General features: G+C 41.6%; 1 protein-coding gene across 8 annotated transcripts in view; it reads left to right on the top strand.

The window, feature by feature from the left end:
• Positions 1 to 22262, top strand: part of LOC126212852 (GRB10-interacting GYF protein 2) — a 189384-nt gene that overhangs the window by 51511 nt on the left and 115611 nt on the right. For 7 of the 8 annotated variants that reach the window (XM_049940280.1, XM_049940283.1, XM_049940278.1 and 4 more), the window contains 3 exons: positions 5534 to 5769; positions 13130 to 13440; positions 19345 to 19514. In XM_049940280.1, the coding sequence (XP_049796237.1) occupies positions 5534 to 5769; positions 13130 to 13440; positions 19345 to 19514 (717 nt within the window). The remainder of the gene's footprint in view (positions 1 to 5533; positions 5770 to 13129; positions 13441 to 19344; positions 19515 to 22262) is intronic. The other variant, XM_049940284.1, reaches the window with a different exon arrangement.

Raw genomic sequence — 22262 nt, 5'->3', positions numbered from 1 at the left:
TAGCTAACTATTTTCTGGAAGGTAGCTAACACAAAAAAGTATTACCATTGGCTTTGTTATTGCCTCGATATAAATTTCAGCCCTTCTCATTTTACTGATGCCTGTATATAATATTTTTAACTATATCAAAGTTTGCTTGATAGACATAATTAACATAGCCCATACTTTTTCCTTCAGACATGTAACATCATAACAAAAACAAAAAGTATCAAAGACCGGTGGATGTGCAGTGTCCAGAAGTTAATCTCGTTAGGATCTTTGGACAGTGTGGTAGGCAAAGAGTGGCTAATTTTTGGCCCGCATCAGAAGAAATTTGTTTGGATGGGTCAGTTCTTACAAAAATTCTAAATAATTGTATTAAAACTCTAATCTACCAAAGTTCAAAATGTAATTACCATATTTACCCAATTATAAGGTGACCTTGAATATAAGACAACCCCCAGACCCCCCCCCCCCCCCTTTTATATAAAGTAGTTCCTTGAGAAAAACTTATTTTTAAACATATTCTGACTAATCAAAATTACAAACTTCCTCTTCCTAAACAGTTAACATAAACTAATTTCATTTATTGATTGTCTACATTTTGATAATACAAGGAGGAATAAAATAAAAAGAAACTGTTTACATTAATTTTTATCTTCACTGCCCTTTTTGTTTACCTACTGTGGTATCACTATTCTTCGTCGTCTTCCTAGCAGGATAGCTGTGATATTTATATCTTCATTGTCACAGATATTTGGATGTTTCTTCCAAAAATGTTGTGATTTCAGTACGACCTGAGAACATAGCTGTTATTTTTCCTGAAAGCATTGCTGCTTTATCGTGGCTGTGAAGAATCAACAGCCGACACACCCCCAAATGTTCCCGTCATACCTCATGGTGAGGATTAACAATATTGCTGCATGAAACACGAAAGTATGCAACTGGCCCCTATCTAGACTTTCAGCATATCCTGCAGAAGTGTGCGCTGTTGTTGAGTATTTGTCCAATTGTAAAGTTAATTCGATTCCAAATGCCGGTGGATTCAGGCAAACTGCAGTTTAAATGTGGTAGATGTTCATAAAAAGCTAAAGTACAGGGTGATAATTATTGAACTATAGGGGGAAAAAAACATAAATTAGTTACAAACTATGGTTTGCACACACTTTATCAACATGTAAACGTCACTACAGATATTCGGATTTAGGTTACGAGATGTCCTAATGCAAACCAATCGGAAGCTATCACGCTTTTGGATCGTGTAGTTCAATAATTGTCACCCAATATACAGTATACATTCCCATGGTTGGCAACAAGATGTAACTTATGCTCGCCCACAGCCAAGAGTGTTTTCACTGTGCCCCATTCAATGTTCTGTAGTGCTGTTCTTCAGCAGCAGTGAAACGTAGATGGTAATACCTTTCATGGTGCAGATCATGTGCAACAACAACAACAACAACTAATACATAAATAAAAGATCGCAATCACGATTCAGTACAATTATCAAACAAGAGATTTAGTTATGCCTGTTGATACTATCTCCAAAATGGGTCTTTCTGCAGTAATTTATTCTTGTGATAACAATTGCAGTCAGTTTAGCGATACTTATTTCGTTTCTTAGACATTCTGGATTTTCTTTCTCATTTCATCTGAATGTCATCAGCTTGATCCAAAGCTGATTAAAAGCTGGTAACGTTTTTCTATGTGAACAGCGATGAATTCCCATTTGCAACCCAAGTGGCAAATCATTACAGTTCATCATCATCATCATCATCATCATCATCATCATCATCATCTCATCACCGTCTTGGACAGTTTCCAGCCTCTGTCCGGGTCTGTTTGGAACATAAGCGTCTCCATTGTCTTCTGTTTGCCACCATCTCTCCCTCTTCACCTTGGTCCCGTCTTTTCCTTTCTTCTGGACGCATTCCTCCACTCCTTTCAGTCATCTCTCTGTCTTCCTCTTGGTGTCTTTCATTCCAGTTTCATCTTGTGTATCCTCCTAGGTATCCTCTTCTCCATACCATCTCAGCCTTGATTTCTCTGTCTCTTCCTATAATGGTTCCACCCTCATTAACACTCTGGTCCTCTTATTTCTTAACCTGTCTATCTTTGTCACTCCAATACTGTTCCTCAAGAATTTCATCTCACTAGCGTGTACTTTGCTTTTGTCTCTTCCTTTTATAACCCAGGTTTCGGATGCATATGTCAGGATCAGGATTTAGTATGACTGGTATATAACCTTTTTATTGACAGTTTCTCATAAACAAATAAAATATTCACTTGGGTTTAGAATCAAGTAATGGTTTTTGAAGTAGTAGTTTTTTTTTGCCTTTCAATGTTACCTTCACTTGAAAAGCACCGTAAGTATGTGTATATGGTGTCCGTTTGTATTAAAACTTGTATTACAGACCTGTTCAAATATAACAGAAGTTAACAAGTTGATAAAATTTAATGTTATTCCCTCCAGTGCTTCACAAATTTTTTAAGCAGCATGTTAGATTGTTGTAGTCCCTAGTACATCAGTTTCTTGCGCGTCCCTCACGCTAGTGCCGCTATTTAAATGTCATACGATTGATCAAGTCAGCACTGTATCCACCGCTTCAGTGTATTGGGAAATCTCGAAACTATTTGAATGCAATCATCTTTTGCAGTCCCCTACCCGTAGGGATTGTTCAAAATAAATTTCTATGAAACCCCAGTAACCAAAGCTTCTTCTGTAAATATAAAAGGATCACTATATTAGTGTATTAAATAATGTATAAACATTGACCTTGGCAGCAGCCTAGTGAATTATTAAACTTTATAATAACTGACATTACCTGTGCTTGTGCAAATGGTAAGAGTGTGAGTGCCAGTGTCCAAAGTTTAGTTGGTTGGTTGTTTCGGGGAAGGAGACCAGACAGCGAGGTCATCGGTCTCATCAGATTAGGGAAGGACGGGGAAGGAAGTCGGCCGTGCCCTTTGAAAGGAACCATCCCGGCATTTGCCTGGAGCGATTTAGGGAAATCACGGAAAACCTAAATCAGGATGGCCGGACGCGGGATTGAACCGTCGTCCTCCCGAATGCGAGTCCAGTGTCTAACCTCCAAAGTTTAGTGACACTGCACAGTTGTTCATTACAGTTGACTGTAGGCAAGATATTTAATGCATGGGAATCTTGTTTTTCTGTTATTTTCTTGTCAAACGCATCTTATTAATACTTGCATTTCGCTGTCGTTCTCTTATGTTCTCGAGTCTTAATACTGTCTGGTTCCTTTTCTGTGCTTGTAAAAAGGTAATGCTACCCTCTTCGGTAAAGTTTGTCACATTATCTTGAGTTCTGTCCCTTTGCTTCAGACCAGTCAGTATCTGTGTTCGATGAAGATGCTATTGCGAACATAAGTAGGTATTACCGCCATGTGCTACCCCCTTTAGATGGCACTAAAACAAAAATGACACTGATTTGTTTGTTAATTCAGAATTGGCAGCCATTTAAGTAAGCCGAATATGAATTTCACAGAGATTACAAAATGCAGCATTCTTCAGCGATTTGGTTTTTGCCTTTGCGTGCAAAAACATGGTGAGATAAAACTGAAGTTTTATGCTATTAGTAGTGACCTTTCACCATCTGGGACAGCAGTTGGATATTGGTTCAATGAGTTTACAGATGATTGAACATCAGTTTTCAATAGCCCATGTCACCAAGTAGATGTGGTTACAAAGAACTCACTCAAAAGGTAAGAGATGCAATTCTTTCAGACAGTACTAAGTATAAATGGTGGACAGTTGTACAGGTAGATACGGTACCAGTACAACAAGTAAATCAAAGAAATGTGACTGTTTGGAAGTGGAGAAAGGGCCATTTCACTATTGCATTGTGCCTGCACGTCTCTTTTGGAGGTGTCAACACATGAGCTTCGTTATGAATTGCTGCCACCCTCTCGTGTTTGCTGGGACCGAGGGAGGTGTTGCAGTGGTTAGCAGACTTGGACTGGGCAGCAGTTTTCCATGATTTCCCAAAATCACTCCAGGTGAATGCCATGACGGTTCCTTTCAAGAACAGATGACCAGTTTCCTTCTCCCCTGTATCATAATTTGAGCTGTTGCTCTCTCTCTCTCTCTCTCTCTCTCTCTCTCACACACACACACACACACACACACACACACACACACACAATCGTGCTGTCAATGGGATGTTGTTTGTTGTGGTCTTCAGTCCAGAGACTGGTTGGATGCTGCTCTCCATCATACTCTATCCTGTGCAAGCTTCTTCATGTTCCAGTACCTATTGCAACCTACATCCTTCTGAATCTGCTTAGTGTATTCATCTCTTGGTCTCCCTCTGCGATTTTTACCCTCCATGCTGCCCTCCAATACCAAAATTCTGATCCCTTGATGCCTGGGAACACTTCCTACCAACAGATCCCTTCTTCTAGTTGAGTTGTGCCACAAATTTCTCTTCTCCCCAATTCTATTCAGTATCACCTAATTAGCTACGTCGTCTACCCATCTAATCTTCAGCATTCTTCTGTAGCACCACATTTCGAAAGCTTCTATTCTCTTTTTGTCTAAACTATTTATCGTCCATATTTCACTTCTATACATGGCTACACTCCATACAAATACTTTCAGAAACGACTTCCTCACACTTAAATCTATACTCGATGTTAACAAATTTCTCTTCTTCAGAAACACTTTCCTGGCCATTGTCAGTTTACATTTTATATCCTCTTCATACAGTAAAGCTGCATGCCCTTGTGAAAAATTATGGCTGTAGTTTCCCCTTGCTTTCAACCTTTCACAGTACCAGCACAGCAAGGCTGTTTTGGTTAATGTTACGAGGCCAGATCAGTCAATCATCCAGACAGTTGCCCCTGCAATTATTGAAAAGGCTGCTGCCCCCTCTTCAGGAACCACACGTTTGTCTGGCCTCTCAACAGATACCCCTCCGTTGTGGTTGCACCTATGGTACGGCTATCTGTATCGCTGAGGCATGGAAGCCTTCCCACCAACGGCAAGGTCAGTTCGATGTTAAAACTGTAAATCTTATGTAGTTGGCCTGGCTGCCTGCAGTTTCTTCTTTTTTTTAAATGGGCATGAACGACTCAAAGCAAGAGAATTCTGCTCAAATTAAGAGGACATTGATGAGGCAGAGAAGTATTTACGAGGTCTTGTGAATTTATGTTTTTTATGAGTAATAAAAAGATGTTTGCTGTGTAATTATGTAATGGATAAATGCAGAAAAGTAATTGAATTTTGGAAGAAGAGAATGGCATCTTCATTTCTAACACAGTTACTTATGGAACTATTTTTCCGTAATCATTGTCCCTATTGTGTGTGTGTGTGTGTGTGTGTGTGTGTGTGTGTGTGTGTGTGTATACATTCCTCTGGCCTTCTAGTGAAGTGTTGTTACTTTTTTCCTTCTGTTCTCTCTGTCCAATTTCTTGAAATAATTAAAAGTAACTTCATTATGTAGTTGCATAACCATTCTGACTTGGCAGAGATTTTTCAAAATGTCAGTGTTTGCTTGCTGTTTGTTGCAACAAGGATATCATTACTATATTGTGTATAGTTCTTGTTGTCCCAGGACGGTAGTGGAGGTCACAGTACTGCTCGTGGGCAACGCCATTCTGCTCTGTCGGGAGATCCCGGCAAGAGGGCCGGGTCACCACTCACGCAGCGTGACACTGTCCCACCGGGAGTGTCGCGGTCGGCATCACAGAATGGTATCGGAGACCCGGCAGAACGGCACATTCGACCAATGCAGGAGGTGACCAAGAGTGCTTCTACTGGCAGCGATTCGCCAAGGTAAGCGATTGGAAAGGAAAACAGAGGTGGGGGCGGCACATATAAAATATATTCCAGTGATAGAAGCAGAAAGGAAGAGTATGTGGAGTAGTTGTAAAGAGACCTTGTAAGCAATCACACCCAATGGTTAGAGTGATTTTGCTGTGATCTTTTGCATTGTTGTAGCACATTGAGATGGTACAGATATGGTTTAGTAGGATGCACCATTAAAACATTTTGGGAAATTGTGGTTCGAAGTCAAACTAAGACATTAAACCAATTCAAAATGTCACTCGCTCCATATGAAGTTTCTGGTTGATAACTTTATTTGGTAATTATAATGTATTTTTCTTACAACAAATTTCTGTACATAATGTTTTTCGTACAGTAGAACCCTTTATTAATGAACCCAATTTTAAGGAATTCCAACTTTTATTGAATATTTCTGTCGGTCACACTGAAATTGCCATAAGAACAATGTTCCAAAAATTTGGTTTTAATGAACTCTGCTCTGAGTAGTAGTCCACTTTTAAGGAATAAATATTAAGCAGAAAACTAAAAACCAGTCATGACCAAATTCCTAACGTATTCGAATAAGTTGCATGAAATTGGTGTTGGAGAAATCTTTTGTAATTCACAGTAGTTTTATTATTACTGCTGATAGATTTGAACAGTCATTGACTTCCACACACAGGTCACGTGCTCTGGTGGCCCAGAATACTTTGCTATCATATCATAACACTGAGATAGATGGCATTATGTTAGTTATGTGAATGTTGAATTATATACTGTGACAGTTAGTCTTCCTGTGACTGCCAGATGAAAAGCTTAAGATTAAACAGCAAAAGTTGACAATTATTTGCAATGTGGAAGATGGTCAAAACATTAAACTCATCAACACTGCAGATAAATAAGATTTTGTGCCATCTTCATTGTTTGTGTTTCATTGTTTAAAGTTATGTACATAACTTCAGTTTAATTGTGCAGTTATCCGTTTGAGTGAAAATTTGGGCACTTTATCTGCACTGAAGCTGTAGGCTACAGTTTTCCCCTCAGTTCTCTCAATGCTTTCATGTTCATGATTCTAAAGTGGCAATGGGGAATAGAAAAAAGAGGAGCTGCAATTTGTTTGTGGTTGCTGCAGTGTTGAACTTCTTTCTGAAAAGAGGATCAAAAGTTACTTTCTTCACTGCAGTATCATAGCCCCCAAAAATTTAAGTTTTTAAATTAAAACATTGTAGACAGCCACTTTTTTTGACACAGCTGGGATTTCAAACTCATTCTGTATCCCAGAGTTCATAAATATTCCAGAAGCTTTTAATAAAATTCAAAAGCACATCTCTTTCTAAGTGGAGGTAATGAGGCTAACAAATTGAAATTCTGGTGACAGACAATGATAAGACTGAAAACTGTGGGGTTATTGGAGGGAACTGTGCAGTTTATCACTGTGAAATGCTCTTGCAGTTATCTGAAGTAACTGTACCGTTTGTTGTTCAAATATGACATCACATGTGAGAAGCTGTGTTGCTAAACTGACAGTTTGAAGATGATATCAAACACAAATACAGAAATTTTTCAGTACTGATGGAAATGGGGGTATGCTGGTGTTCATGCAATCCCCATACCTTGGCACGCTAGTTCTTCCATTCCCTCGGTGATCTGTGTGTTTCTGTCTGTCGGCAGGTGGTGTCATTTTGGCATTACCACTTGTATTCCCTTCATTGGCACAAGCTCTGGGGAATTAAACCTCTCCCAGTGACTTCGCCGACCTCCTCTCGGTCCTTTTGCTGTGAGGAGATCATATTAGTTAGTTTGCTTATTGGGCATTGTAATTTTATCCATCGTCATTTGTTAAGTGGTGATTCCCCACTACTTTGTGCTCATTGTCTGTCAGCCATTGATGGTTCACTGTTTCCTGATGGGATGCGTGGCCTGTCGACCATATTTTACTTCTTATCCATCGTAGCAATATGGTGAAGGATATTTAATCTGTAGTTCAGGACCTCCGTTGTCTCCCTGGCGTATTTTATGGACTTTTCTCCAAGAGAAAGTTAGAGGTTTTAGCTGTCTTTGCTTCCATCAATTATGCTCAACGTGTAGTCGCTTTTAACTCCTTTTTCGTCTTCGCGTTGTACGGTTCTGACAGGAGTATATATGACCTTAATTATTTTTGCACCCTAAAATAAAAGAAGCGGACCTTCCAGACCTGGCCCTGCAGACTTTTTTTTTATTTTTTTTATTTCCAAAGTTGAAAATCTCGTTGAAAGGATGAAAATTCCAACGATAGATGAGATAAAGGAACATTCGCAGACGGTGGTTTCTGCGATCAAGCGAGAGACGTACCAAGACTGCTTCTGGAAGTGGAAACCACATTGGGTGCAGTGTATCAAATGTAGAGTAGAGTATTTCAAAAGAGGCCATGCACAATAAGTAAAAGGTAAGCTTAGAAACATTTTGTGGAGAAAGTTCTAGATCAGTTTGTACTCTGCTGTAAGAATGTTGTCTAGTATCCAAAAGTTGTAAGCAAGAAAATTATAACAAGATACAAAATAATATATATTGAAAGCTGATTAGTTTGTTCTTAGAAAAAGGGATGAAACATGAGTTTATCAAGTTGAGATACAAATATGGTACATTAAACTCAGTTGTCACATTGCAGCTTTTTGTACTAATGCCTGTTATTTTGGCTCTGCATATTTCATCATGTCCAATAGATCCTTTTTCTTCTCCTTATGAAGCTTAAGTGCCCTGTTGTAGAACAACCAAAAACCAGAAGGCAATGGAAAATTGATTTACTTGATGTTTGCAACCATGGGTGAAGCACATTGTAACTACGACAAATGCTTATACCTCGAGGATCTTCACTACACAGCTTTAACCAGAGTAAATCAGTAATTTTCTAAGCAGATGGCTTTTTGAAAACCAACTCTATGTGGATCCTATGTCCTTGAAGCCTTCCATCATCTCCAGAATGGTCAGTTTTGAAGAACCCACAAAGGCCTCTGCAACAATGTGCTTCCATTCTGAAGGAAACATAACTTTTGATACTTCCTTTCTTCTCTCGTTCATTGCGAAGTCCCTTTCACGAGGTACGACACTATGATCCGAACATAAAAACTTTTGTTATACTTCTTTTAAGTATTTGCAGATGACTTAGATAGATATAAAGCACTGAAACCCTCCAATTGTTGTACTGCCCTACACAGTGGTCAGACCATACAATCAGTTCACATTCCGTATCTTCGAGTGTATTGTAATTGTTTATAACAAATTTAAACAATCAAGAAACTGAAAAAAAAAATCTTGGTTTCCTAACCACTTCAGTTTGAATAAAATTCTCGAGCTGTCAGTGGCTCGCTCTGCCAATGTCGTTGGGAGTGAAACCTCTGACTACTGGGGCTGACACGGTTTTCCGCTTACATAGCCACGATTGTGGCATCTGGCACCAATCAGAGAGGGCCGAAACAATGTGTGCATATGGGGGGGGGGGGGGGGCTCAGCTCACAGCAGCTCTGGTCCACTGTGGGACCGAGTGACGTCAGGTGACATCACATTTGAAACCTTCCACTTCTGTGTCCCTCCAAGCATTAAGCATTTGTCATTACAATGTTTAGACATCCAAAGCCCAACCCCATGCCAACTAAGTGTGTACCTATGGTCTCTGTAAAAATTGTTGTTGTTCATTCTAATCTCAGCTGCCTCTTTTATAATGGAATCCCAGTATGTTGACACATGAACCAAGAGTCTCGTGTTTTCAGTTGTCTGGCCTATATAGATGCTTCCGCACTTGCAAGGTACACCGTACACATTGGGCACACGAAGAGCTGTGTCGTCTTGAACAGGGCGCAGCATATCTCGTATGTTGGGGGTAGGCCGGAACATCAGTGTCGGTCCGTGTTTCTGTAGCACACATCATAAGTTGCCGCTCATTGCCACACAGTATGGCAGAAAGCAGCCGGCCTGGCCCCCTGTGTCGATTCACAAGTCGTCGTCCTTCGGTGGCGCCAGAAAGCGTTTGCAGTCTCTCTCTTGCTGTAAACATTCTCTCTGGATGCGGGTCTCAGGTGCTCCAATTGAGATTGTAGGTAGTGGTTGTCAGAAATAACTTTTGCTTTATGTATGAACGTGCTCAGGACTGCTTTCTTGTGTACAGGATGATGAAAATTATTGGCATTCAAATATCGATCAGTGCATGTTGGCTTCCTGTACCCTGAATGATCAAGGCAGCCTCCAGCCTACTGCTCAACTAAATTATCCAAGAATGGTAGCTCGCCATCCTTCTCCATTTCGATGATATACAAGGGGCACTCCAAAAGAAATGCACGCTATTTCTGTAAAAATACAGTTTTCATTCTGCACGTGTGAAAGTTTTACGGTGTGTAGATACATCCTTCCCACTTGTATTCAAACTTAGTTCAACCTGTTCCCGTGAGTGGCACCATCACAGCACGTCTTCGAGATGGCTGCTACACTTGATGTTCGTCAGAAGCAATGTGATGTCATAGAATTCCTGTGCTGTGAAAATGAGACAGTAGGAAACATCCACAAGAGGTTGAAAAAGGCATATGGAGACACTGCTAGAATTCCTGTGCTATGAAAATGAGACAGTAGGAAACATCCACAAGAGGTTGAAAAAGGCATGTGGAGATGCTGCTGTCGATCGCAGTACAGTTAGTCGGTGGGCTAACAGGTTACGTGATGAAAGCGGGCACGGCAATATTGAGGATTGTCCTCACAGTGGCAGGCCTCGACCTGCACACCCTCCAGACAATGTGCAGAGAGTTAACGAATTGGTGGCTGCTGACAGACACATCGCAGTGAGCGAATTTCCATGCTATGTTGGGGTAGCGGAAGGAACTGTTTGCAGAATACTGAAAGTGTTTCCATTGAAAAAGGTTTGTGCCAGGTGGGTTCCCAGGATGTTGACAGTGGCTTACAAAGAAACAAGAAAAATGGTATGAAGCAAACTTTTGGAACAGTACGAGAATGGTGGAGATGAATTTCTTGGAAGAATTGTGACAGGTGATGAAACATGGCTCCATCATTTTTCACCAGAGACAAAGAGGCAATCAATGGACTGTCATCATGCAAATTCATCCAAGAAAAAAAAAATTCAAAACCACACCACCTGCTTGAAAAGTTATGGCTATGGTGTTTTTCGATTCCAAAGGACTCTTGCTTATGGACATCATGCCAAGTGGAATCACTGTAAATTCTGATCCATATGTGACAACACCGAAGAAACTTCAAGCTCGACTGAGTCGTGTTCGACCTCATCGGCAAAAGCAGGATGTTTTGTTGTTGGACAACAGCGCACGGCCACATGTCAGTCAAAAAACCATGAAACCGATCATAAAACTTGGTGGTCAACACTGAAACAACCGCCTTATAGTCCTGAGCTGGCTCCATGTGACTATCATCTCTTTGGGAAACTGAAACTCTCTTTGTGGAACAAGATTTGAAGATGATGACTCCCTTGTGCACGCTGCCAAACAGTGGCTCCAACAGGTTTGTCCAGGATTTTACCGTGTGGGTATACAGGCGCTGGTTCCAAGATGGAAATTATGTGGAGAAATGAAAATATTGTTCCTAAAGGATCTATCTACACACTGTAAAACTTTCAAATGTGTAGAATGAAAGATGGATTAAAAAAAAAAAAGGGGTGTGCATTTCTTTTGGAGTGACCCTAGTATTTAATGTTGGGATGGACACCATTCATCTGATCGACGAACTGTTGCCTTCTTCCACAGCATAAATTTCTGCTGTTGTCTTATTGTTGTTGCATAGGCACTTTTCTTGGCACTTAAAAAAATTTATGGAGTCTAATAATTCAAATGATTCTCACACTTCACTCAACATTCTAATATACAGGTATTTTTGTAACTGTAATTACTTTCGCATCAAAACCGAATATGTTGAAGATTTTTGCCATTTGTGGCTCTGATTTAGCTATAATTATGGAATTCATTACTTCTGGGTTGGGAAACAGTTATATTGCTTTTGACGAATTATTACATCTGAGTGGTTTTCCCTTAAGCTACAGGTGTAGTGGTTCATTTGGTAAGTTAAATCGTATAGGTATTACATTCCCTGTAGGTTTCCTATGTTCCACATTGGCTGATTTAGCTGAAAGTGTAGCAAACAATATTTTGCTTTTTTGGGCCGATATATGGTGTCTTTCTGCAGAAAGTCAGATCTGGTGTTTACTGGTAATTTTTTGTTATTAAAACTGTCCTGTAATCTGTTGTTTCATACCTACAGGAGTTTCCTTAGGAAACCAAAGACTGACAAATGTGGTGTCATTTTTCTGTTGTCGATTTTTACGGCATTACATGTACTCCCTAATGTAAAAACTGTATTATAAATCAGTAGAAATGTTAGCATTTCCACACACCGATATCCTGGCCAGAAGTGTCGCTTCTGTCTGCTTGGGGTGCTGTTGTCATTGCAGGTAACAGAAATGAGATGAAGTGTCACGACTGTTACGTTACACTGTTGCTTTACTGTACCTTAGATTGTGTGGTTATTCGTACCATAGTACTGGATTTAAATTGTTTCTCATATGCCTTTTAATAAATATCATAGTTTCCTTATGAGCATAATTAGAAAATCAAAATAATAACCCACTTTGTTGTATTTACAAAATGCGTAGGAATGTATCAATACTTGTTTCTCCATTTCATCACAGTTCCTGGTGAGAAAAGTGCTCAGTGAGATGTTTATTCCTTATTTTACCTCGCCATCTAGTCCTAAGTGTGCACCATAGGAATATTCTACAGCGCCCTACATATTTTTCCTATAGAGATGGCGAATTAATTACAGTGCATTTAGAGGTGTATGAGAAGTTATCTTTCCTGTGATCAGTACACAAGTGGGATGGCTAGAAACCCTGAGGTGTGTTACCGTGGGAAGCTCCATTTGTCGCTTGTGCCACACAGTGGTTTGCAGTGTACGAGTGTAGGCATGGTTTAATAGTACTTGGGGAACTGCACAAATAAGCCGTCCTCTTGGCAATGGCACAGCTAGAGTAGCCAATCACAGTTAAAGTTTCTGAATGTCCACTGACGGTTACTGCTTAAAACATTGACCAGCTCTGTACCCTCACCAGGCACTGTCCACCAGTCTGACTTGGTGGTCTCATTTAATCTCTGCGGTGCTGTCAGCGATGTGCTTGGTGGGTGGAGAGGCTGCAGTGTAAACGTACCGTCAGTCTGTTGAGAACTCTCCGAACAGTGCACAGGCTGCTCCACTGCTGCAGAGTATTTCTTCTTAGTATCAGAATTATCTTTTTCCCAAAATAAAATCTTTTAGCATTAAAAGAAACACAAAAGATATTGTTCAATTTTGCCCACTGCTACAATGTCTTTTCAATTTGTCACAGGAGTGTAACATCGAGGAGCACAGATCGATCTGGTGGCACCGAGGATGTCGAGTCACGTCGTACTGCCACGGAAAAGCAGACGCCTCCGCCGCCACCGGCACCTTCGATCGCCCCGTCTGACAGGGGCAGGGAGAGGGAGAGGAGCTCGAGCAGGCCCGACGAGGAGATGGAGCGAATGCGCGAGGTGGCGGACGACCTGGTGGCGAAGCTCATGGAGGACGAGGACCACCGTACGGGCGTGCCCCCACCCACGTCCGTCCCGCCCGGCAGTGACAAGTGGTACTACCGTGACCCTCAGGGGGACGTCCAGGGTGAGGCTTTTCACCATGACCGACTGCTTTTCTTTTGTGTTTTATAAGTCTGTTTTTAACTGCTCTTGCTCTTTGCGATTCCATATGCTACTCAGTCTGTGTAACTGTCTTTCTGTATCTCTCCTTCGTTAGCATTAACATCAGAGCACTTGATGTGGAAATGTATTCTCTGGCACCCTATTAACATGCCTCTGCCCCCTCTCCCCCCTCTCCCCGCTCTCCCCCCTCTCCCCGCTCTCCCCCCTCTCCCCGCTCTCCCCCCTCTCCCCGCTCTCCCCCCTCTCCCCGCTCTCCCCCCTCTCCCCGCTCTCCCCCCTCTCCCCGCTCTCCCCCCTCTCCCCGCTCTCCCCCCTCTCCCCCCTCTCCCCGCTCTCCCCCCTCTCCCCGCTCTCCCCGCTCTCCCCGCTCTCCCCCCTCTCCCCCCTCTCCCCGCTCTCCCCCCTCTCCCCGCTCTCCCCCCTCTCCCCCCTCTCCCCGCTCTCCCCCCTCTCCCCGCTCTCCCCCCTCTCCCCGCTCTCCCCCTCTCCCCGCTCTCCCCGCTCTCCCCCCTCCCCCCTCTCCCCCCTCCCCCCCTCTCCCCCCTCTCCTCGCTCCCCCCTCTCCCCGCTCCCCCCTCTCCCCGCTCCCCCCTCTCCCCGCTCCCCCCTCTCCCCGCTCCCCCCTCTCCCCGCTCCCCCCTCTCCCCGCTCCCCCCTCTCCCCGCTCCCCCCTCTCCCCGCTCCCCCTCTCCCCGCTCTCCCCCTCTCCCCGCTCTCCCCCCCTCCCCGCTCTCCCCCCCTCCCCGCTCTCCCCCTCTCCCCGCTCTCCCCGCTCACCCCCCTCTCCCCGCTCTCCCCCCTCTCCCCGCTCTCCCCCCTCTCCCCCCTCTCCCCGCTCTCCCCCCTCTCCCCGCTCTCCCCCCTCTCCCCGCTCTCCCCCCTCTCCCCGCTCTCCCCCCTCTCCCCGCTCTCCCCCCTCTCCCCGCTCTCCCCCCTCTCCCCGCTCTCCCCCCTCTCCCCGCTCTCCCCCCTCTCCCCGCTCTCCCCCCTCTCCCCGCTCTCCCCCCTCGCCCCCCTCTCACCCCTCGCCCCCCTCTCACCCCTCGCCCCCCCTCTCACCCCTCTCCCCCCTCCCCCTCTCCCCCCCTCTCACCCCTCTCCCCCCCTCCCCCCTCTCCCCCCCTCTCCCCTTGTGAAGTATGATGTCCAAAATATACGTAGTTTTGTACCTTTTCTATTCATTCAAATTTTTACTCTTTCATAATTCTTTTTCCCTCTTTCAGATGTCTTTTAGTTTCCAAAATTTTCTGTTCTTACTTTGCATAAATGTTTTGAAGTTTGTATACTGATCTCTGCAAATTATCTTTGTTTTTAGCCATTAATGCATGGTTGTCTTCAAATAATAATGGTTAGAGCAGTGTGTTTTTTGTCAATTTTTACACCTGGGTTTTTGGTCCATATAAATAATAAACAATAAGTATGATAGATCATATCTTTTTGTAGTTCCCAGATTAATTTCTATTGTGTCTGTGCATTTACTGTGCTGTAAGTGAATTCAAATGTGTGTGTGTTGCTGCTGTTACTAAATATTACTTGAGGGCTAAGCGCCTCCAGGTCTTTCAGCTTATTGTTAGATAAATGTGCACTGTGCTTCATTTTATCATAAATGCAGATGCAAGAGATCAAAATCACACACTTCAAAGTTTACAGAATCCATCATGTCCTTGCAAAATGTGCCAGATTTTGTTATTCTCTTGAAATTGACAGCCTTTATCTATAGGCAAGAAACAGTTGTTGGTAAATTATTCTGACACAATGAAATGCAAAGTAACAGTCATATTTCTGTAAAATGTGATAAGCAGCTTTAAGCTTCTGTTTCCGAGTTAAGCGTGGAATGTGTTCACTGAAAAGAATTTTTCATGGATGTAAAATTTTGTATATGCATCCTTTTTTTTTTTTTTTTTTTTTTTTTTTTTTTTTTTTTTTTTTTTTTTTTTCAGTGGAACATTCTAGTCTAGGGACTTGTTCCTATGTGTGGTTTGTATACGAATATGTTTTGTGCGTATTAATGTGTCGATTGCTTCTGGGATTATGTAATCGTGCAGACTTTGTTCTTGACATACTGACTGAAAGTGTCTGTTTCAGGTTCTTTTGCAGAGTGCTATTTGATAATCTTACATTACTTGTGCACTATTGGCTAGCATTTGTACAGAATTTCCTCTAGTGCTTATACTAGCTGAAGATTTTTATCAGTCTGTTTTTTGTAGCAGCACCAAATAGCCTCATACTCTTTCTTCTTGGGTATGTTAGGTGAGCCGTGCTGCTAGAGAAATACAAGCTTTTGCTTTCAGCATTGCCTTTCTACTATAGAAGCAATGTAGATGAATTAGTTTGTGACAAAAAAATTGAAGTTAGTAAGTAGTATCCAAGAGTTGTGGATAACACTGCAGTACTTCATATAAGTCAGTGTAACATTGCACGTCCCCAGGATGCATCATGCTAATACTGTGTAACACCACCTCAGGCCTTAAGAATGACCTCACATTGGCGAGGAACTGCCAACAAGTTTTTTCAGGTATGCCGTATAAAGCTGTTGCCACTCATTGACGATAAGATCCTATACATATTCCGTCGTGTGGTGGTGGTAATTTCTATGTTTCACCAACTGTTCCAAAAAGTTGCAAATATATTCAGTCCATTTAAGATCTGGCAATTTAGTGGGCCTGTCAATGTGTGTCGGAGAAGAGCTTGAACAGGATTACTTGGTCAGTTTGCAGAAGTCACATTCTCGTTCTCGATGCTGGCAGAGTCCATCCCTCTGTTCCAAAGGGTGTCGACCTCAATTGCCTATAGGCCACACAGCTGTGAGCTTTGTCCATTGTGAAGCCTGCTCGCCTCGGCAACACTGCTGGAACAGAGGCATGCGCATTCCAGTTGCACTGCAAAGTTTCTCAAACAATCGTAAAGAAACTATTCAGTAAAAAAAATTTATTCTCACACATTTCGCAACATTATTCATCAGCTTCATGATGAACTGCATATCATTTCGTTAACAGTCATAGTTATAATGATATTTCTATATTTAGTAATGTGTGTGTGTGTGTGTGTGTGTGTGTGTGTGTGTGTGTGTGTGTGTGTGTGTAGGGTTCAAATACCTTGCAATGAAAAATAGGGATCACTATGAATTTGATGTATGTTAGTCCACATTATTTTGCTGTGTATGAAATGGAGCTAACATATTGTATTTTTGTTTAAAGTTGGGACAAGACCTACATCTGTTGTCGATCTCGAGAAAATTGATTCAATGTAGTGCACTCTCTTCCAGGCATCTGTGGAAATGAGAGTGGAACTCAAATATCCCTATATTCTTCAGATCTCGTAAAGGAATTTTTGGCAAATGATAGCATGCAAACCAGAGAGTATTTTGCTACATAGCTAATGTGCAATCTTTCTTCTACAATATATGAGTGACTACAGATTTTTTTCAATGAAATAATGTAATTCTTGGAAGGGCTGTAGATAGCTAGTGAAATGGGAATTAGTATGGGTTTTGTAACACGATAAATGAAGGAATCACACTGTTATTTTTATACCAAGCTAGAGCTTTCCATAAGTTATTGACCTTCACATATCCTCAGTTTGATTAATAGTAGATTGTTTGTAGATTCAGTTACAGCTGCGTTAGTGTGGTAGTGAAGTAGAATGGTGCTACATGCTGATATAACTTGTTAATACGATCATTTGCAGACTTGTTAACTATAGCTTAGAAGTTCTGCAAGGTATAGATTTGCGCATAGGCTTATGCTGTATAACTACACCTATTCTACTTCGCTGCCCTACCAGCAAGGAAGCCCAGTCCACTTCCGATGCCCCTCTCCTACCGCACATTCAGCGCGGCTGGGGGCCAAGTAATATTACGTGGGCTCTACATAAGTGTTCGTCAAACTGGAGATGTACGCATGCAGTCTTGTGGAAATGACTGTTGCCTTGGAAGATAGTAGTGTAGGAGCTTGGGTTGAGACCCCTACTATGTCAGCATGACAGGGTGTGGAGTGCTGTGGAACTGGTCTATTGGTATGCTGGTCACTAATGGTACATTAGGACAACAAGAATGTATTATAATAAAGTTTACAGTCATGTATTCTACTCTGTGTCTGCAACCTAGCCAGCAACAGTGCAGTACTCAGTCTTGCAGCATGCTTATGCTGTATCGTCAATCTCTGGTGAATGTCAACATGCGCTGTCTGGCTCACGTAATCACAGCATCGGACAGGTGACAGGTCGTGTTGCGATCAGTGTAGCCCCTACGAAAGGCTTCGCTGCCTGGGAAAGAGAATGTTTTCACCAGAGCACGCATGTTGACATTGAAGGAATAGTCCTCGGGTAATGTCTCGACAGCTCTGCTAAGTGTGGAGACTAGCAACAGCATAGCCCTCTCCCCTCTCCCGTTTTTGTCTTGTGTTTGATCCACTTTCGTACAAACCCTTTGGCCTTGTCACTGTTGCTGGTCTGTTTATCATGTAGACCAAACAAATTAAAATCTGACAGATGCAGATCTGGACTGTAGAGAGGATGAGGTTGTATCTCCCAACCTATTTTTTCAATGGTGTTTGGGTCAGCCGAGTGGTGAGAGGGCAATAGCATTGTCACGAACGATATTGTGCCTTTTCATTGAGACCTGCAACATTATTTTCTTACTGATGATTTCACTTTGTCCATCATCATGTCTGAGTAGTGGGCACTATTATTGTACACTGATTACAAAAGCAGGTACCTTTTCATTGAGACCTGCAACATTATTTTCTTACTGATGATTTCACTTTGTCCATCATCATGTCTGAGTAGTGGGCACTATTATTGTACACTGATTACAAAAGCAGGTACCTTGGGCATCCCAAAAGACAGTCAATATGGCTTTTCCTGTTGATGCTTGAGCTCTCAATTTCTTTCACAGGTGAGCTGGTGTGTTTCTATTCCATGCTCTGTATTTTGGAGTCTGGTGTACAATGATGAACAAAGTTTCATCACACATTAAAAAATTAAAAAAAAAAAAAAGTCTTCTTTGCTTCTATAATGTTCTTTCAAGTCTGTATACAAGTTTTGTTTCCTTGTGTTGTTCCGTAAACTCTTTTGGGACCCACCTTGCACTTGTTTCACTTTACTTAAGATTGTTCCTGATAACATTGTGAACTGCACTTACTGCAACTATTTTTACTTTATGTTCAACTGTAATAGTCAGTCTTCACGAATAATGTTGTCAATACGGGTTTCACGTGAAGGAGTTGACACTTGAACTGGCTGGGCAGGACATTGCTTGCCAGTCGTTGAGGTTCAACCAGTTTTGAACTATTCTACCCAAATATAAGAATTTCCATGGTTCATACACCTTTCATCACACTATAAAATCAATTAATAAAAGATTTCAGCAGCATTTTCACTTTGAGAAAGTAAACTGATCATTGAATTTTGTTAGACTAAAGTGAAAACTTCAAGCGGATACACTGTCACTAAATGCAGTGTTGAGGTCATTAAAAAAAAAAAAATAGTTTTTATGTACCATCTGGTCTCAGCCCACCCAAGTGGTGCCAAACTTAAGTCATGAAACTACAAAACTACTACTACAATATGTTTTATTTCTGCATTAATTTGTCTCTTAAATTATTGAATGCCCCATGTATTCAGTGCATCACGTCAGAATGAAAATGCACTGGATTACAATTTTTAATATAGCAGATAATTAATATTTTTAAACTTCAGTCGGTAATAGCATGTGACTTGATGTAAATTACAAAAACTATCCAGTGCTTTTGGCATATTGTGTCTGGCTGCTGGCGTATTTAATTTTGTATCGGTACTCTGTCAAATGTAATGTCATATATATCATCAAAGGATGAAATACTATCAAAGTTCCCCAAATTGTCTGTAGGACCATTCTCATCGAGTGAGATGCTGGATTGGTTCCGTTCGGGATACTTCAACCTGACGCTGCTGGTGCGGCGAGCGTGTGACGAGCGCTACTCTTCACTAGGAGACATCATTAAGCTGTGGGGGAGGCTGCCTTTCACGCCTGGTGGACCACCCGTGCCTCCTATTAAGGTATTCATTTCTCACTATATACCTTAAGCTTCTAATACGCAGTGTGTCTAAGGTTTACACCTGTGTAGCAGTGTCCCAAGAGTATGTGTACGGATCTGCCAGGCTGGTTCTCGTCGACCAGTTACTTGATGCACCTGGGATATTCGTGGCGTGAATCTTTCACATGCACACTAGACAGCAGTAACGCGTGAAACTGGAAGGAGAAAGTCATTCATTAGAACTAAATATTTCTGATAGCTCTAGGTTATTATTTATTAAGCAATTGTTTATTGTGCTACGTAGCAATCACAGAATTATGCTGTTGCTGTTCTGAATTGTTTCATATTATGACACTTGTTTCCACAAGGATATTTTATCTGAATTTACGTTGATACAGCGGTTGTTTTTGGAGCTCTTTTGCTGGCAGTGTCTGTAACCTTTAGAATGGGGCAGACTGATGATGACACCGAAAAGCCAGATGTTGGTGGATCCCAGCCTGGCTGGGGAGATGGCAGGGAGATACATTCCCTATTATGAATTAATTGAGGCCCGAAGATATGAAGAAATTTTGGAACTTCACGAGTGGATGTGGCTTGTTCTGACAAATTGCTGTCAATGATACAGGAAGGAATTCGCTAGAGTGACACAGTAATGTAGGAGGCAAGTTTTAGTGTAGTTGGAAGTAAGGATTAACTCATAACTTTATTCATTTTGTGAGTGGACTTTCTCACCTACTATAGTCAGTGTCGTTTCTAGCATGCTGAAATAAAGTAAAAGATGTAATCAAATCAAACATGAATTCCATCAGCTAAGGTGCTACATATACAAATCAAAAATCTCACATGTAAAGTTATGTGCACATTTACTGAGAAATAAATGATTGCTGCTTGTTCGATACAGCGGGTTGTCTGGATCGTACACACACGTTTACTCACTATATACATGGATTAGGACGTATAATGTTTCTTTGGTGCATTCCGTTTTCAGAAAATGAAGCAATTAATACAAAGAATGCTTTTCTCAAACAGCTGTATAAACAAAAGTTTGCTGGCAAAAACTATTACTTTTGTTTAGTTACTGCATTTATAAAAACACTCAAAAAAACACGAAAACCTGAAGTTAGCTGCTGCCACTGATGTCAGCTATAACAGGACACCATGAACAGTAACAACCAGTAAGATACCGTTCTAACGTTTTGACAACACGAGAAGCGGTGCGAAACTGCATTGCATTCACAATTCACACCTCACTCTCATCAGTTGACTTACGTGACGTCTGTAGCCGATCCTCTTCTCTGGATAATCAGCTATGTTGATCTCCCGAAAGCTTCTTCTCCGAAGACTATCGCTGGTTATAGGAATTTATTTGACTATTTCTCTGCTCTTGAAATAATTGGGTACTCGTAGAGTACTTTCAGTTCAATCACTATATATCTTCAACCTTCACAGGAAACAACTTTACAATTTCTCGTTCAAACATTTAAACTTGGACAAGTCAACTTAGTCATCAAACGTTAGACTCAATTAAACACATTCATAATTGCATTGGCTTGACAACCAAATAATTCGTGAACATCACATGCGTCTTGCCTCATTCAGAGCTGAGACATGAAGTAAGTTAAAAGTCTATAGTCAATTGTTCAGTTTTCTTTTTTACGATAATGACGTTCACTAACATAGCAAATAATTACTCTGTGTTCTTTCACACAGCGTCTGTGGCGCTAGCGGCAAATACTTGTCGTCGTCACTGGACCACCACTCTTACAGTCTTCTCATGACAAACTTCCAATCTGCACACAGAAACAGGTGGTGCAGTAGATACTCTTCCACTTACATTTAAAATATCGTGTGTTTGAGACGGTAGAAGGACGAGTGGTTCTAGAATTTATGCGGAAATTCTCGAAGCACTACACCGTGGGTACCCCTTCTACACATGCCCACATTGGGAGACTCAAACGTTTATAATGGCTGGCAGGGACAAAGAATCCAGTGAAATATTTTTAAGTGCTGTATCTGAAAACTACCTTGAGCACTTAAACAGAGAACGGACTCGTGGCGATAACATATTAGACCTTCTGGTGACAAACAGACCTGAAATATTTGAAACAGTTAATGCAGAACATGGAATCAGCGATCATAAAGCAGTTACTGCTCTGATGATTTCAGCTGCAAATAGAAATATTAAAAAAGGTAGGAAGATTTTTCTGTTTAGCGAAAGTGACCAAGAGCAGATTTCAGTGTACTTGACGGCTCAACATAAAAGTTTTGTCTCAAGTACAGATAGTGTTGAGGAAAAGTGGACAAAGTTCAAAACCGTCGTACAATATGCATTAGATGAGTATGTGCCAAGCAAGATCGTAAGAGATGGAAACGAGCCACCATGGTACAATAACCGAGTTAAAAAACTGCTGTGGAAGCAATGGGAACTTCACAGCAAACATAAACATAGCCAAAGCCTTGCAGACAAACAAAAATTACGTGAAGCGAAATGTAGTGTGAGGAGGGCTATGCGAGAGGCATTCAATGAGTTCGAAATTAAAGTTCTGTTTACTGACTTGGCAGAAAATCCTAAGAAATTTTGGTCTTACGTCAAAGCATTAGGTGGATCAAAACAAAATGTCCAGACACTCTGTGACCAAAATGGTACTGAAACAGAGGATGACAGACTAAAGGCCGAAATACTAAATGTCTTTTTCCAAAGCTGTTTCACGGAGGAAGACTGCACTAAAGTTCCTTCTCTAGATAGTCGCACAGATGACAAAATGGTAGA

The sequence above is a fragment of the Schistocerca nitens genome, chromosome 11 (genome assembly GCF_023898315.1).
Source record: "Schistocerca nitens isolate TAMUIC-IGC-003100 chromosome 11, iqSchNite1.1, whole genome shotgun sequence".
NCBI lineage: Eukaryota > Metazoa > Arthropoda > Insecta > Orthoptera > Acrididae > Schistocerca > Schistocerca nitens.
The sequence above is the reverse complement of the archived record's forward strand: the minus strand, read 5'-3'. Positions and strand labels throughout refer to the sequence as shown.